Source organism: Salmo trutta, chromosome 15 (assembly GCF_901001165.1).
Source record: "Salmo trutta chromosome 15, fSalTru1.1, whole genome shotgun sequence".
Lineage (NCBI taxonomy): Eukaryota > Metazoa > Chordata > Actinopteri > Salmoniformes > Salmonidae > Salmo > Salmo trutta.
Genome location: NC_042971.1, coordinates 36,357,219 through 36,373,161, shown reverse-complemented (window position 1 = coordinate 36,373,161; position 15,943 = coordinate 36,357,219). Strand labels below are relative to the sequence as shown.

General features: G+C 43.9%; 1 protein-coding gene across 1 annotated transcript; it reads right to left on the bottom strand.

Annotated features, from left to right (window-relative positions):
• Positions 1-383: 383 nt before the first annotated feature.
• Positions 384-15,541, bottom strand: LOC115148902 (WSC domain-containing protein 1-like). Its single transcript, XM_029691202.1, has 5 exons — positions 15,360-15,541; positions 4,855-4,982; positions 4,492-4,656; positions 4,036-4,236; positions 384-1,342 (listed from the first exon to the last, which is right to left on the bottom strand). The coding sequence occupies exons 1-5, from the start codon at positions 15,518-15,520 to the stop codon at positions 996-998; spliced, it is 1,002 nt and encodes a 333-aa protein (XP_029547062.1). The 5' UTR covers positions 15,521-15,541; the 3' UTR covers positions 384-995.
• Positions 15,542-15,943: the final 402 nt, after the last annotated feature.

Below are 15,943 nucleotides of genomic sequence, written 5' to 3'. Positions count from 1 at the left end.
CAGTAACAGACTGAACATTAAGCATGCAATTAAAAATTATAATTTGGGAAAATATCTTGCACTCAAGTGTCCATATTCTATTCTCAAGCGGTACACTATCCCCTATAAACATGGGAAAGCTACTAGACCAAATTAGACCAAAGCTATTAGACCAGCCACAATTTGTACAAGATATGGTACACAGTGCTACGAATGGGCTGTTTACCCAGTACAGTGTCACTTTATGTCTCTCAGAGAAATGGAAGCCACTTACAAACTGATACAACCACAAACAAACAAAAAAGCCTGCATAAGACCAAACACCTCAGTTTCACTACCCACTGACTACCACAACAAGATATGAGTCATCATTCAACCAATAATGAAAAACCTGACAATAGAGCTAAACATAGGACATTTAATTAGCAAAAGTCCAATACAACCACCAGATTACATTGTTAGATGGCATGTTTTCTGTTTAACCGCCCTCTATCAGTAAAACTGATATTAAACATCACAAAAATCCAAAACAAATTCAAACGACCTAAAGATTACATTACAAGCTAAAGGCCTCACAGTCTACAATGCTTGATGGAATTGTTTGTGCAGACAGGAAATTGTTCCATACTCCGAATGCCTGCAGTAAAAAGGGGAATGTGTCACTTTCAGCAGGAGCTGTAATGTTCAGCAATGTTTTCATCCCAGTGAAACTGACAGTTCACACTAAAGTCTAACTCATTGTTACTCCACAACTCTCTGCAGCCATTCACAGTGGGTTGGCAATGTCAAGTGCATCATTGGTGTGTTCATACAGTCACCTTCCCTCTGAGCCACTCTTCTGGAAATGTTTTGTAGCTGACAGAATTCTTCAACACATCTAAAAACTTTCACCCAACCATGCTAATTAGTTGACTGGACAACTCCCCTTGGAGTGGTGTCAGAGATTGCACCTTCCCCCTTCAGTTGTTGTCATGTCCTTTCGGGCTGTAGTGTGGATGAGCTGGTGATCATCTGGGTTAGTATTTGTGTGGCAGGCCGTTGTAGTTCCTGTCCCTCAGGGCCTGGTCCACCTTGAGTATGTAGGAATCGATGGTGCTCCTCATCTCTGCTGTAAAGGGGTCGAAGGAAGGCCGCTGGGCCCCCCCAGAGCGTTTGAAGTGTCCGTCCTGGTTGCTTTTGGCACACATCAGCCTCTCCTCCATCATGGTGGCGTTGAGGAACAAAGTGAGGAGGCGGAGCTGGGGGAAGAGCGCCCTCTGCAGGTCCTCGTAGTGTACCACCAGCAGGCGACGGCCAAACTGCAGCCAGCTCAGAGCGTGGGATGCCCACCAGGGGGCGTAGCTGTCAACAAACTCTGGCCATTCTGAAGTAAACAGAGGAGAGGGGGAAAATAGGTACACTTTATATACAAAAGTATGTGGACACCCCTTCAAATTAGTGGATTCGGCTATTTCAGCCACACCCATTGCTGATGTGTATAAAATTGAGCACACAGCAATGCAATCTGGCCTTACTAAATCTGGCCTTACTACTATAGGATGCCACTTTTCCAACAAGTCAGTTCATCACATTTCTGCCCTGCTAGAGCTGCCCGGTCACCTGTAAGTGCTGTTTTTGTGAGGTGGAAGCTTCTAGGAGCAACAACGGCTCAGCCGCAAAATGTTAGGCCACACAAGCTCACAGGACGGGACCGCCGCGTGCTGAAGCACGTATGAAACAGTATAGCTTCCGTCCCTCTCCTCGCCCCTACCTGGGCTCGAACCAGGGACCCTCTGCACACATCAACAACAGTCACCCACGAAGTATCGTTACCCATCGTGCCACAAAAGCCACTGCCCTTGCAGAGCAAGGGGAACAACTACTTCAAGGTCTCAGAGCAAGAAACGTCACCGATTGAAACGCTATTAGCGCACACCACCACTAACTATTTCACATCAGTTACACTCACCCCCCTTTTCTGCAGCAACCAGTGGTCTGGGTTAACAGCATCAATGTAACAGTATAGCTTCCGTCCCTCTCCTCGCCCCAAACCAGGGACCCTCTGCACACATCAACAACAGACACCCACGAAGCATCGTTACCCATCGCGCCACAAAAGCAGAGCAAGGGGAATAACTACTTCAAGGTCTCAGAGCGAATGACGTCACTGATTGAAACTCTATTAGCGCGCACCAACGCTAACTAGCTAGCCATTTCACATTGGTTACATGTAGAATGTAAGAATCGTCTGTCTTCGGTTGCAACACTCATTACCGAGTTTCAAACTGCCTCTGGAAACAATGTCAGCACAAGAATTGTTCATCGGATGCTTCGTGAAATGGGTTTCCACGACCGAGCAGCCGCACGACAAGGCTAAGATTACCATGCGCAATGCCAACCGTCAGCTGGAGTGGTGTAAAACTCATTGGACTCTAGATCAGTGGAAGGAGGACCGAGCATGCCCCCATTCTCATCGACGGGGTTGTAGTGGAGCAGTTTGAGAGCTTAAAGTTCATTGGCGTCCACATCATCAACAAACTAGCATGGTCCAAGCACACCAAGACAGTCATGAAGAGGGCACGACAAAACCTATTCCTCCTCAGGAGACTGAAAAAATTTGGCATGGGTCCTCAGATCCTCAAAAGGTTCTACAGCTGCACCATCGAGAGCATCCTGACCGGTTGCATCACTGCCTGGTTATGGCAACTGCTCGGCCTCCGACAGCAAGGCACTACAGAGGGTAGTGGTATAGAGGTCTGCCATCCAGGACCTCTATACCAGGCGGTGTCAGAAGAAGGCCCTAAAAATGGTCAAAGACTTCAGCCACCCTAGTCATAGACTGTTCTCTCTGCTACCGCACGGCAAGCGGTACTGGAGCACCAAGTCTAGGTTCAAGAGGCTTCTAAACAGCTTCTACCCCCAAGCCATAAGACTCCTGAACATATAATCAAATTGCTACCCAGACTATTTGCATTGCCCATTTTATCTATGCATAGTCACTTTAATGACTCTACCTACATGTACATATTACCTCAATTACCTCGACTAACCAGTGCCCCTGCACATTGACTCTGTACTGGTACCCCCTGTACACAGCCTCGCTATTGTTATTTTACTGCTGCTCTTTAATTATTTGTTACTTTTATTTATTTTGGGGGTGGGCTATTTTTCTTAAAACTGCATTGTTGGTTAAGGGCTTGTAAGTAAGCATTTCACTGTAACGTCTACACCTTTTGTATTCGATTTGAATTGAAAAGCTTCACCATCTGGCAGTCTGACGGATGAATCATAGTTCCAACTGTAAAGTTAGTGGTCTGGGGCTGTTTTTCATGGCTCGGGCTAGGCCCTTTAGTTCCAGTGAAGGGAAATCTTAACGCTACAGCATACAATGACATCCTAGATGATTTGTGCTGCCAACTTTGTGGCAACAGTTTGGAGAAGGCCCTTTCCTGTTTCAGCATGGTAATGTCCCCATGCACAAAGCGAGGTCCATACAAATATGGTTTGTTGAGATTGGTGTGGAAGAACATGACTGGCCTGCACAGAGCCCTGACCTCAACCCTATCAAACCCCTTTGGGATGAATTGGAACGCCGACTGCGAGCTAGGCCTAATCACCCAACATCAGTACTCGACCTCACTAATGCTCTTGTGGCTGAATGGAAGCAAGTCCCTGCAACAGTAGTGGAAAGCCTTCCCAGAAGAGTGGAGGCTGTTATACCAGCAATGGGGGGGGACCAACTCCATATTAATGCCCATGACTTTGGAATGAAATATTCGATGAGAAGGTGTCCACCTACTTTTGGTAATGTAGTGTATCTTATCAATGTGTGATGTGTGGAGACTATGCTGATATCTCACGTTCAGAGTCTATGCGGCGAGGTATAGCAGCTGACGTGAACATTTGTCACCAGTCATGAACGTCTGTTTGAAACAGACTTTTGTTCAAGGCAAACAGTTGACCAAAATCCCCAAATCTCGTTTTTTATATGCTTTAATCGTTTTGCATTCCTTAGTTACCACATAACCCCCAGTCCATTTCCCTAACCACTGAGCTGTGCTTGTTGTGTGGTGTTACCTTTGCTCCTCCACTGTGCGTCTGTGGCATAGCCCAGGTGTCCAGCACACTTCCGGTTGAACTCTGCCATGAGGGAACGGTAGGGGTTACGGATCAGCAGGATGGCAGAGTCAAACATCTCTATTTCTCTCTGTCCACTCTCATGTGTCTTAACACAGATGCTACGCCCACTCTTCCAGTAGTCCTTCTCCCCTTTGAAACCTGGTAGAAAAACCCAGATACCCAAGATGATCAAACCTCTGAAAACGTATGCGTCACAGAGCATTCAAGCTGTTATTGCCATTTGTAAGTACTGTACAAGTGCATTCATTGGAAATTCTCTGAGAGCTCCATGGTATAACAATTTTTAGCGCATACTTAAAAACATGCAATGATACATTTCAGTAGAGAAACATCAAGCATTCACAGTATGTGCTATTATCCATCACAACACCTGAGCTGTGTTCACAGCCTCACCTCTATTGTAAAGCGCGCCATCGAAGTAGAAGCTACCAGTGTAGTAGCCCGTCACCAGCTCGATCAGGTGGCGTACCCAGGTGTTTCCAGCTCCGGGGAAGCTGGAGAGAGCAACCAGGGAGGTAGACCTCTCGGGCAGAAATGTCCTCTCTTTGCACCTAGAGTCTGAATGAGGCAGAATCAGCAGGGTTGAACATTGCCATAAAAACACGCCATTGATCTATCTCTGAGATACTCTATTGTAGCATGCTGTTGCTAAGAGCTTAATTACAGTTGCAGTGAATTATAAAGTCCATATATTTTTTATGGTTGAAAACTTGGACTGTAGTATCGGTGAAACTAAAGGTTATTCAAGGCTCTCACCAAGTACAGGTGTCTGGTAGACCTGGTAGTAGTCTTGGTCAGACGGGGATGTGGAGATGGAGGCATCAGTGTGCTCTGTGCCATTAGTCTCCAGACATGGCTGGTCCAGTGGCAAACGTTGACTCAGTCTAAACAGAAACGAGGCCCAGACACAGTAACAATGTGGCTTCCTCAACACAGCAAGTGGGAGCTCCTGCAGTAGAAACCGAACCAGGATCAATAAAAAACATCAGAGGCATAACTTCAAGCAGTAATTTACAGTGCAAGGAATATGACTGGTCACTCATTCATCCTCTGGTGGATTGGATGTGATTTTACCCTTGAGTGACATGATGGGTGGGTTATATAAGATGTCTGAACCACTCCTGCTCCATTTTCTTTGATTCCTATTTTTCTAAAGTTCAGATGTTTTTTGCAGAAGTCGTCTTAGTTTTTTCCTATTCGATATTGTATAGCCCCAGTATAGCCCCCATCACCTCCACACAATATGGAATAACTCTGGACTCTGGAGAGAGGCAGTTGTGTTATATGCTGGTACAGTTCTCTTTGTTTATTGACACAGCACTGGAAGATAAGCTAATGTAAAAACACACAAAGCACAAAGTACAAACACATACAGAGTGAATAGGCTAAATCAAATACACTATTATCATCACATAGACAAGGCTGTGATATTTCTTCCAGCCATTTGTGTGTAGAGCAGAGCAGAGGACCACCTCACCCAACATCCTAGGCCCACTACAATTCGCATATCGCCCCAACTGATCCACGGACGACGCAATCACCATTGCACTGCACACTGCCCTATCCCACCTGGACAAGATAAATAGTTATGTAAGAATGCTGTTCTTCGGCTACAGCTCAGCCTTCAACACCATAGTGCCCTCCAAGCATTATTAAGCTCAGGGCCCTGGGTCTGAACCCCTCCCTGTGCAACTGGGTCCTGGACTTCCTGACGGGCTGACCCCAAGTCGTGAAGGTAGGCAACAACACCTCTGCCACGCGTGCTCAGACCCCTCCTGTACTCCCTGTTCAACCATGACTGTGTGGCCACACATCTCCAACTCAATCATCAAGCTGCTGACGACACAACAGTGGTAGGCCTGATTACACACATTGATGAGACAGCCTACAGGGAGGAGATGAGAGCCCTGGCAGAGTGGTGCAAGGATCATAACCTCTCACTCAACGTCAACAAAACTTAGGAGCTGATAGTGGATTACAGGAGACAACAGAGAGAGCACGCCCCCATCCACATCGATGGAGACGCAATGGAGAGGGTCAAAAGCTTCATGTTCCTCGGCGTGCACATCACTGACATCCGGAAATGGTCCCTTCACACAGACAGCATGGTGAAGAAGGCGCAACAGCTCCACTTCAACCTCTGGAGACTGAAGAAATTTGGCTTGGCCCAGAAGACCCTCACAAACTTCTACAGATGCACCATTGAGAGCATTCTGTCGGGCTGTATCACTGCCTGGTAAGGCAATTGCACTGTCCCCAACCGCAGGGCTCTCCAGAGGTTGGTACGGTCAGCCCAATGCATCACCGGTGGCACACTGCCTGTCCTCCAAGATATCTACTGCACCCGGTGTCACAGGAAAGCCAAGAACATCATCAAGGACCTCAGCCACCCGAGCCAAGACCTGTTCACCCCGCTACCATCTAGAAGGTGGAGACAGTACAGGTTCATCAAAGCTGGGACCGAGAAGCTGAGAAACAGCTGCTGTCTCCAGGCCATCAGACTGTTAATCAGTCACCACTAGCCGGCCTCCGCCCAGTGCCCTGAACCTCAGTCACTGTTCTAGCCAGATGCACTGTCAACTGTGCGACCTTATATAAACAGGTGTGCCTTTCCAATTTATTGAATTTACCACAGGTGGACTCCAATCAAGTTGTAAAAACATCTCAAGGATGATCAATGGAAACAGGATGCACCTGAAATCAATTTCGAGTCTCATAGCAAAGGGTCTGAATAATTATGTAAGGTATTTCAGTTTATGTTTAATTTTTATAAATTTGCAAAAATGTCTAAAAACCTATTTTTGCTTCATCATTATGGGGTATTGTGTGTAGTAAATAAAGTGTTAAACAAATCAAAATATATTTTATTTAAACAAATCTGACCACGGTCTTCCCTGTGGCTCAGTTGGTAGAGCATGGTGTTTGCAACGCCAGCATGGTGTGTGCAATGCCAGGATTGTAGGTTTGATACCCACGGGGGGGGCAGTACAACTTTTTTTTTTATGCATTCACTACTGTAAGTCGCTCTGGATAAGAGCGTCTGCTAAATGACAAAAATGTAAATTTGAGATTCTTCAAATAGCCACTCTTTGCCTTGATGACAGCTTTGCACACTCTTGGCATTCTCTCAACCAGCTTCATGACCTGGTATGCATTTCAATTTGCAAAATGGCTCCAACAGAGGGGGCTGCCTCGCTTCTAGTCCTTAGGAAGTGTTGCAGTATTTTGTTGTTTTATGCATTATTTATAACATTGTTATTCCAGAAAATCTTAAGTGTTATTACATACAGCCGGAAAAAACTATAGGATATCAGAGCGGCGTCAACTTTCCAGCACTACGACCAGGAATACAATTTTCCCGAAGCAGACCCTTTCTTCGCACCACCCAGGGCATTTGAACTGATCCCAGAGGCCGACCTAAAACAACGACGCCAGAGGAGAGGGAGTCGGAGCGGTCTTCTAGTCAGACTTAGGAGGCGCGCACACCACCCACCGCTTCTGAGTATATTACACGCTAATGTCCAGTCCCTAGATAACAAAGTAGACGAGATCAGGGCAAGGATTGCTTTCCAGAGACATCAGGGATTGTAATATACTCTGTTTCATGGAAATATGGCTCTCTCGGGATATGCTGTCGGAATTGGTACAGCCAAATGTATTCTCAGTGCATCGTGCCGAAAGGAATAAACATCTCTCCAGGAAGAAGAAGGGTGGGGATGTATGTTTCCTGATTAACGACTTATGGTGTAATTGAAACAACATAAGGGAAATCAAGTAATTTCGTTCACTTGACCTAGAATTCCTCACAATAAAATTCTGAACGTATTATCTCCCAAGAGAATTCTCTATGGTTATTGTCACAGCCGTGTATATCCCCCCTCAAGCCGATTCCACGATGGCCCTCAAGGAACTTCACTGGACTTTATGCAAACTGGAAACCATATATCCTGAAGCTGAATTTATTGTAGCTGGGGATTTTAACAAAGCAAATTTGAGGAAAAGGTTACCTAAATTCTATCAGCATATTGACTGTAGCACTCGTGCTAGAAAATCACTGGACCAATGTTACTCTAACTTTTGGGATGCATATAACCTCAATGGGCTAGGTGGGACGCTTGCGTCCCGCTTGCGTCCCACCTACTCAACAGCCAGTGTAATCCCGTGGCGCGATATTCAAATACCTTAGAAATGCTATTACTTCAATTTCTCAAACATATGACTATTTTACACCATTTTAAAGACAAGACTCTCGTTAATCTAACCACACTGTCTGATTTCAAAAAGGCTTTACAACGAAAGCAAAACATTAGATTATGTCAGCAGAGTACCCAGCCAGAAATAATCAGACACCTATTTTTCAAGCTAGCATATAATGTCACATAAACCCAAACCACAGCTAAATGCAGCACTAACCTTTGATGATCTTCATCAGATGACACTCCTAGGACATTATGTTATACAATACATGCATGTTTTGTTCAATCAAGTTCATATTTATATCAAAAAACAGCTTTTTACATTAGCATGTGACGTTCAGAACTAGCATACCCACCGCAAACTTCCGGTGAATTTACTAAATTACTCACGATAAACGTTCACAAAAAACATAACAATTATTTTAAGAATTATAGATACAGAACTCCTTTATGCAATCGCTATGTCCGATTTTAAAATAGCTTTTCGGCAAAAGCACATTTTGCAATATTCTGAGTAGATAGCCCAGCCATCACGGGCTAGCTAATTTGACACCCACCACGTTTGGCCCTCACCAAACTCCGATTTACTATTAGAAAAATGTGATTACCTTTGCTGTTCTTCGTCAGAATGCACTCCCAGGACTTCTACTTCAATAACAAATGTTGGTTTGGTTCAAAATAATCCATAGTTATGTTCAAATATCCTCTGTTTTGTTTGTGCGTTCTAGACACTATCTGAAGGGTGACGATGGGTGACGCGCCCGATGCGTTTCGGGACAAAAAAAATCTAAATATTCCATTACATGGAAGCATGTCAACCGCTGTTTAAAATCAATTGTTATGCGATTTTTCTCGTAAAAAAGCGATAATATTCCGACCGGGAAACCCTGTTTTCGTTCAAAGACGAAAAAATAAAAACATGGTGTCGCCTCGTGCACGCGCCCCAGTCTCATTGTTCTCTGATCGACCACTATCCAAATGCGCTACTGTTTTTCAGCCAGGGGCTCCAAAGGCATCATTCAGCGTTTTGCCGCCTTCTGAGAGCCTATGGGAGCCGTAGGAAGTGTCACGTTACAGCAGAGATCCTCAGTTTTCAATAAAGAGAGTGTAGAAGCCCAAGAAATGGTCAGAGAGGGCACTTCCTGTAAGGAATCTTCTCAGGTTTTTGCCTGCCATATAAGTTCTGTTATACTCACAGACACCATTCAAACAGTTTTAGAAACTTTAGGGTGTTTTCTATCCAAAGCCAATAATTATATGCATGCATATTCTAGTTTCTGGGCAGTAGTAATAACCAGATTACATCGGGTACGTTTTTTATCCGGCCGTGCAAATACTGCCCCCTACCCTAGAGAGGTTAAAAAGGTCAGATCTTTTTAAAACTAAAAAGATGTGTAAAATATGTGTGATTAGGCAACCCTCATGAACCCTCATTTCTCCCAACAGATGTCAAAGAAAAGCTCTCTCTCACACACACACACACACACACACACACACACACACACACACACAGCAAGTATGGAGTGACACAGTGCGGGGCTTAAAGACACACAGAGCATACAATGGCATTACCATTATCTCTAGGCTGTGCCGAGTTCAACGAGATGCCCTGCTTGACCGTAGCTTGCTCGGTCTGAGCGCAGCGACCATGAAAAGAGTAGGTCCATAATGAAGCCTGGCCCTAAATTGCAGGTGCTTTTGGGTGACAGCAGGAGAACCGTTAGGCTTAGAAGCACAATTTGATCTCAGGAACATTCCGGAGGTCCTCCCGATCTGTGCAAGCATCACCTTGACCATGTGGCCTTAACCCTTAACAGTGAAAAGAAGGTGTTTACATCAAACAGTTTGCAATGACTTTTCTCCCCATAGGAATACATTGCCTGCTCCCCTAAATTCAACCTGAAGCCTATGTGGGTTATGAATGTCTTATGAACCTGTCTTCGATGACAATCCATCAGGCCACTATGAGGTCTACCTGTGTTGATTCTAAGCTTCCTGGACCATCCGGAAGTGGTTAAATTCACCCTAAAGGTGTTTTGATATACCAAACCTGCAGTTTGTGAGAAATAGTGCATTCAACCCTGTGTAAATCAGTCAGTTCTTTACGTAAAGACTTAAAACTCAGGATTCTGTGAAAGCCTACCCCAATGAGGATATGTGTTTACTTTTAGCTTCCTGTGTCAACCGGAAGTGCCTTAAATATGGGTCACAGGGGCTGTTTCGAAAGGTTAAACAAGTCACATCTTTCCAAAACTTCATGTGTGTGATTAGGCAACCCTCATGAACTGTAAATCAGTCATTTCTCCCAACAGATGTCAAAGAAAAGCTCTCACACACAGCAAGGATGGAGTGACACAGTGTGGGGCTTAGAGACACACAGAGCATGCAATAGTTACCTTTGTTCGAACTATCAAAGAACTGTCAGACCTAGAATTCTGAAACTTTAGAAACATGTTCTAGAGCTCAAGTCGATGTGGCTCTAAAAGGTTCTCAGACCGAGAAACAGCCTCATACATTTGCAATAACTTCAATTCATTTTGACCATTATGAAAATGACGACATTTAGAAAAGTCCCAGAGTCGCAAGACTAGGTGCATTGAAACCGCCTCGGCCCATAGAGACGGACCCCAATGTTTCTGTCCGATAGCTCATTCAAGGACCCCGTAGCAACGCCCGGAAGATTTGGATTTTCAGCACCAATTAAGGTCGCTGCTCGGGCTCCAAATGACCTATTGAGCCGAAACTTGGGATTTGGGGTCACCTCAGCTAGGCCTACACATAATGTCGGAACTGGACCCACAGCTAGAACATAACTATGTGTTTTATGTTTTTATTATGCTTTAAACAGAAGGCGCTGTGAATTATGGGTCTGCGCTGAAATATGTGATAGTTGGCTTATAATCGAGTTGGAAAAAGTGGGTGTGGTGTCAGTTTGGTGTCAGAATGATATCTAATTGTATTTTTGAGCATGTCAAATTCGTGATGGTAAATGCCCATTGAAACATATTGCAAATGGACAGTACATTTGCAATATGATTCAACAATGAAAAAGACATCACCAAATGGACATGATGAAATCAACACAACGAGCGATGGAGAGGAACCACTAGCACTGCCCGGCCATCCCGAGTTCATCGAGATAGTCAATTTCGCATTTCTGCAGTATTTTTGAGCAGGTCAAATTCGTGATGGTAAATGCCCATTGAAACATATTGCAAATGGACAGCCATGCAACTGGTGATTGGAATGGCTTATCAGAAGCACATTTTTAAAATGTTTTTTAATGTCTTTGGGGGGGAGCAAGGGGTCTACGGTTGGGTAGGGAGCACCCCCCACCCGTGCCCATCCAATAGGGGTCATTTTGGACGTTTTTCAAAAAATCATTAAAAAACAACAGAGCCCCACTTCTCCCTCATCATACATGACAAATAGACCGTCAAGGTTGATTCATGGCTTAACATAGTGCTATATATCATTTGGGCACTATAAATGCCATTTGGACATGGTTCACTGACTTTTGGGTTTGGAAACCGACTTCCTATGATCGTACATGGCAAATGGACAAAACATCCTGATTTGGCACATTCAATACTTTCATATTGCATTTGGACATTTCTTATGGCATTTGGCAAAAAAAGTGACTTTGACTTCCTATGAAATCATATCGCAAATGGACAAAACATATGCCTAATAGACAAGTAATTTTTTTTTTTAAATATGACAATAAAATATGACAAAAGTATGGTCATACAGTATACTTATACATGTATAATTAACAAAAAAAATGAAAGAATTTAGAAAAATGCTCCAGAAAGCACTTTTTTAAGGGGGTGATAAGCTTTTGATTTATTTTTCATATTTTCAAAATTTTACTCTTGGGTCTTGACTTGTGTTACATTTGCAATAAGAACATTTACGGTGGAGCGCACTCGCCATCTATTGGATTTTTGCTGTGTGACACTTGGCATTTGCCATATGACATTTGCAATATGTTTTGAATGAAACAGCGTCCAAATGAGTGGTATTGTACATCGTGTATATGTTTCATACGGTGCCAATAAGATCCCATTCATTTTTGTCCATTTCAGGGGGGTCTTCCCTTACCTCCGCAAGGCAATCTGTCAAAATGAGAGGACATCAACAACCGGTATAGGCCAATTCAAAAAGTTCTTTATTATAAAACAAAACTATTAACTCTACACAAAGAAAAAGGAATGAGGTGTGGAAATGTCATAATGTAAGGTGTATGTAGGGTGCATGGATGCGTGAATATGTGTGTGTAAACATGACTGAGTGGAAACTAAATAAACCAACAAAGGAACAAACAAAACAGGATCATACCTGGAGGAGCAGGGAGAGAGAGAGCAAGCCAAGCGAGGAGACAAAAAAGAGGTTAGTGGAGCAGTTTGTTAAATACCCTGAGCCCAGGTGGCTCCAATCACACCAGCTCCAATCACTAACAACCCTCCTCTGCCTGCAGGAGGAACCGCCCCTGCACTGCAGAGGAGGAGCCGTGACAAATCAAACAGGCAAAACGTCAATATCGAGACAAAGTGGAGTCACAATTCAACAGCTCAGACACGAGACGTATGTGACAGGGTTTACAGACAATTACGGACTACAAAAGAAAAACCAGCCATTTCGCGGCCCCCGACGTCTTGCTGCCAGACAAGCTAAACACGTTCTTTGCCCGCTTTGAGGTGTGTTTACGGACATATTCAATCTCTCCCTATCCCAGTCTGTTGTCCCCACATGCTTCAAGATGGCCACCATTGTTCCTGTACCCAAGAACGCAAAGTTAACTGAACTAAATGACTATCGCCCTGTAGCACTCACTTCTGTCATCATGAAGTGCTTTGAGAGACTAGTCAAGTATCATATCACCTCCACCTTACCTGTCACCCTAGACCCACTTCAATTTGCTTACTGCCCCAATAGGTCCACAGATAATGCAATTGCCATCACACTGCCCTATCCCATCTGGACAAGAGGAATATAAGAATGCTGTTAATTGACTAAAGCTCAGCATTCAACACCATAGTACCCATTAAGCTTGAGGCCCTGGGTCTCAACCCCGCCCTGTGCAATTGGGTCCTCGACTTCCTGATGGCCCACCCGCAAGTAGGGAAGGTATGATACAACATCTCTACTTTGCTGATCCTCACCACTGGGGCCCCACAAGGGTGCATTCTCAGCCCCCTCCTGTAATCCCTCTTCACCCATGACTGCGTGGCCATGTACGCCTCCAACTCAATCATCAAGTTTGCAGACGACACAACAGTCGTAGGCTTGATCACCAACAACGACGAGACAGCCTACAGGGAGGAGGTGAGGGCTCTTGGACTGTGGTGTCAGGAAAATAACCTCTCTCTCAACGTCAACAAAACAAAAGGAGATGATCGTGGTAGCACACCCCTATCCACATCGACGGGACAGCAGAGGAGAAGGTGGAAACAGTCATCCCTAGCACAGAGAGGCTGCTGCCTATATACAGACTTGAAATCACTGGCCACTTTAACAAATGGAACACTAGTCACTATAATATTGCCAATTTAACAATGTGTACATATCTTGCATTACTCATCTCATATGTATATACTGTATTCTATACTATGCTGCTCTGACATTGCTCATCCATATTTTTATACATTCTTATTCCATTTCTTTACTTCGATGTGTGTGTATTAGGTTTTTGTTGTGGAATTGTTAGATATTACTTGTTATATATTGCTGCACTGTCGGAACTAGAAGCACAAGCATTTCGCTACACTCGCAATAACATATGTTAACCATGTATATGTGACCAATAAAATGTGTTTTGATTTGGAATTAACAGGTGTGCATTGTTAAAAGTATATTTTTGGAATTTCTTTTCTTCTTAATGCACTGGAGCCAATCAGTTGTGTTGTGACAAGGTGTGGGGGGGGGGGGGGGTATACAAAAAATAGCCCTATTTGGTAAAAAGACCAAGTCCTTATTATGGCAAGAACAGCTCAAATAAGCAAAGAGAAACGACAGTCCATCATTACTTTAAGACATGAAGGTCTGTCAATCCAGAACATTTCAAGAACTTTCAACATTTCAAGAACCATCAAGCGCTATGATGAAACTGGCTCTCATGAGGACAAACACAGGAACAGAAGACCCAGAATTACCTCTGCTGCAGAGGATAAGTTCATTAGAATTACCAGCCTCAGAAATTGCAGTCCAAATAAATGCTTCACAGAGTTCAAGTAACAGACACATCTCAAAATCAACTGTTCAGAAGAGACTGCTTGAATCAGGCCTTAATGATCAATTTGCTGCAAAGACACCACTACTAAAGGACAACAATAATAAGAAGAGACTTGCTTGGGCCAACAACAAAAAAAGCAATGGACATTAGACTGGAGGAAATCTGTCCTTTAGTCTGATTTTAACCGTTGTGTCTTTGTGAGACGCAGAGTAGGTGAACGGATGATCTCCGCATGTGTGGTTCCCACCGTGAAGAACGGAGGAGGTGTGATGTGTGGGGGTGCTTTGCTAGTGACATTGTCAATGATTTATTTTGAATTCTAGACATACTTTACCAGCATGGCTACCACAGTATTCTGCAGCGATACGCCTTCCCATCTGGTTTGCACTTAGTGGGACTATAATTTTTTTCAACAGGACAATGACCCAACACACCTACAGGCTGACAAGTGCTCAGCATATGTCGGAACTCCTTCAAGACTGTTGGAAAAGCATTCCAGGTGATGCCGGTTGAGAGAATGCCAAGAGTGTGCAAAGCTGTCATCAAGGCAAAGGGTGGCTACTTTGAATAATCTAAAATATATGATTCCAGAGCCCATCTATTTCTCCTTAGAGGGACATTAAACCTTAAACAGTCAAATGGTGTTCCGGGCTCTCAATCACACAGAGCCATGCCATTTCCATCTCCCATCTCCAGGGAGCAGACAGGCCATGATCGATGATACCTCACTCCTAGGTCTGTGTGAGGAAGACTGGGGTCTGGGCTGGTAGTGAAGATGAAATAAATGGTTCAGTGATTTTCAGAGTTTCTTTTTGGGAACAGAATCAAACCTTATCTGTGCAGGTCTCGATGCAGGTCTGTGAAGTGGAGTTTGGTTGAAAGGAGTAGACAGGGAAGGTGTTGGTGGTGTTCTTTGGAACCTTGAAGCAGCCACCGTAGCGGACGTTTCTGACTGTGAGTAGAATAGAGGTATGCAGACATCAGACCACATCTTATAAACATAGCTACATTCCTTGAATGTATTTCCTCTGTTTCTCTGTGTTGATAATTGCAAATGATCTACAAGCATAGTCAAGCTTAAAGGAAACATTGGCCATAGAAATCTACCTATTATCAACTTTTCAAATTGCTAAATCAAATTTTCAAATCAAATTTTATTTTGTCAAATGCTTTGTAAACAACAGATGTAGACTAACAGTGAAATGCTTACTTACTGGCCCTTCACAACAATGCAGTGACACATTGAAAAAAATTATAGAAAAAAAGAAACAATAACACGAGGAATAAATACACAATGGGTTATGATAACTTGGCTATATACACGGGGTGAGAGTACCGAGTTGATGTGCAGGGGTGCGAGGTAATTGAGGTACATATAGGTATAGATAAAGTGACTAGGCAATAGGATTTCTCT

Excerpts from the sequence above, each read along its gene's own strand:
- LOC115148902 (XM_029691202.1), bottom strand. The coding sequence starts at position 15,520 with ATGTGGTCTGATGTCTGCATACCTCTATTCTACTCACAGTCAGAAACG. Across the intron at positions 4,657-4,854 it reads CTACCAGACACCTGTACTTG|ACTCTAGGTGCAAAGAGAGG; the intron begins GTGAGAGCCTTG and ends TGCCTCATTCAG. Across the intron at positions 1,343-4,035 it reads CGCACAGTGGAGGAGCAAAG|AATGGCCAGAGTTTGTTGAC; the intron begins GTAACACCACAC and ends TGTTTACTTCAG.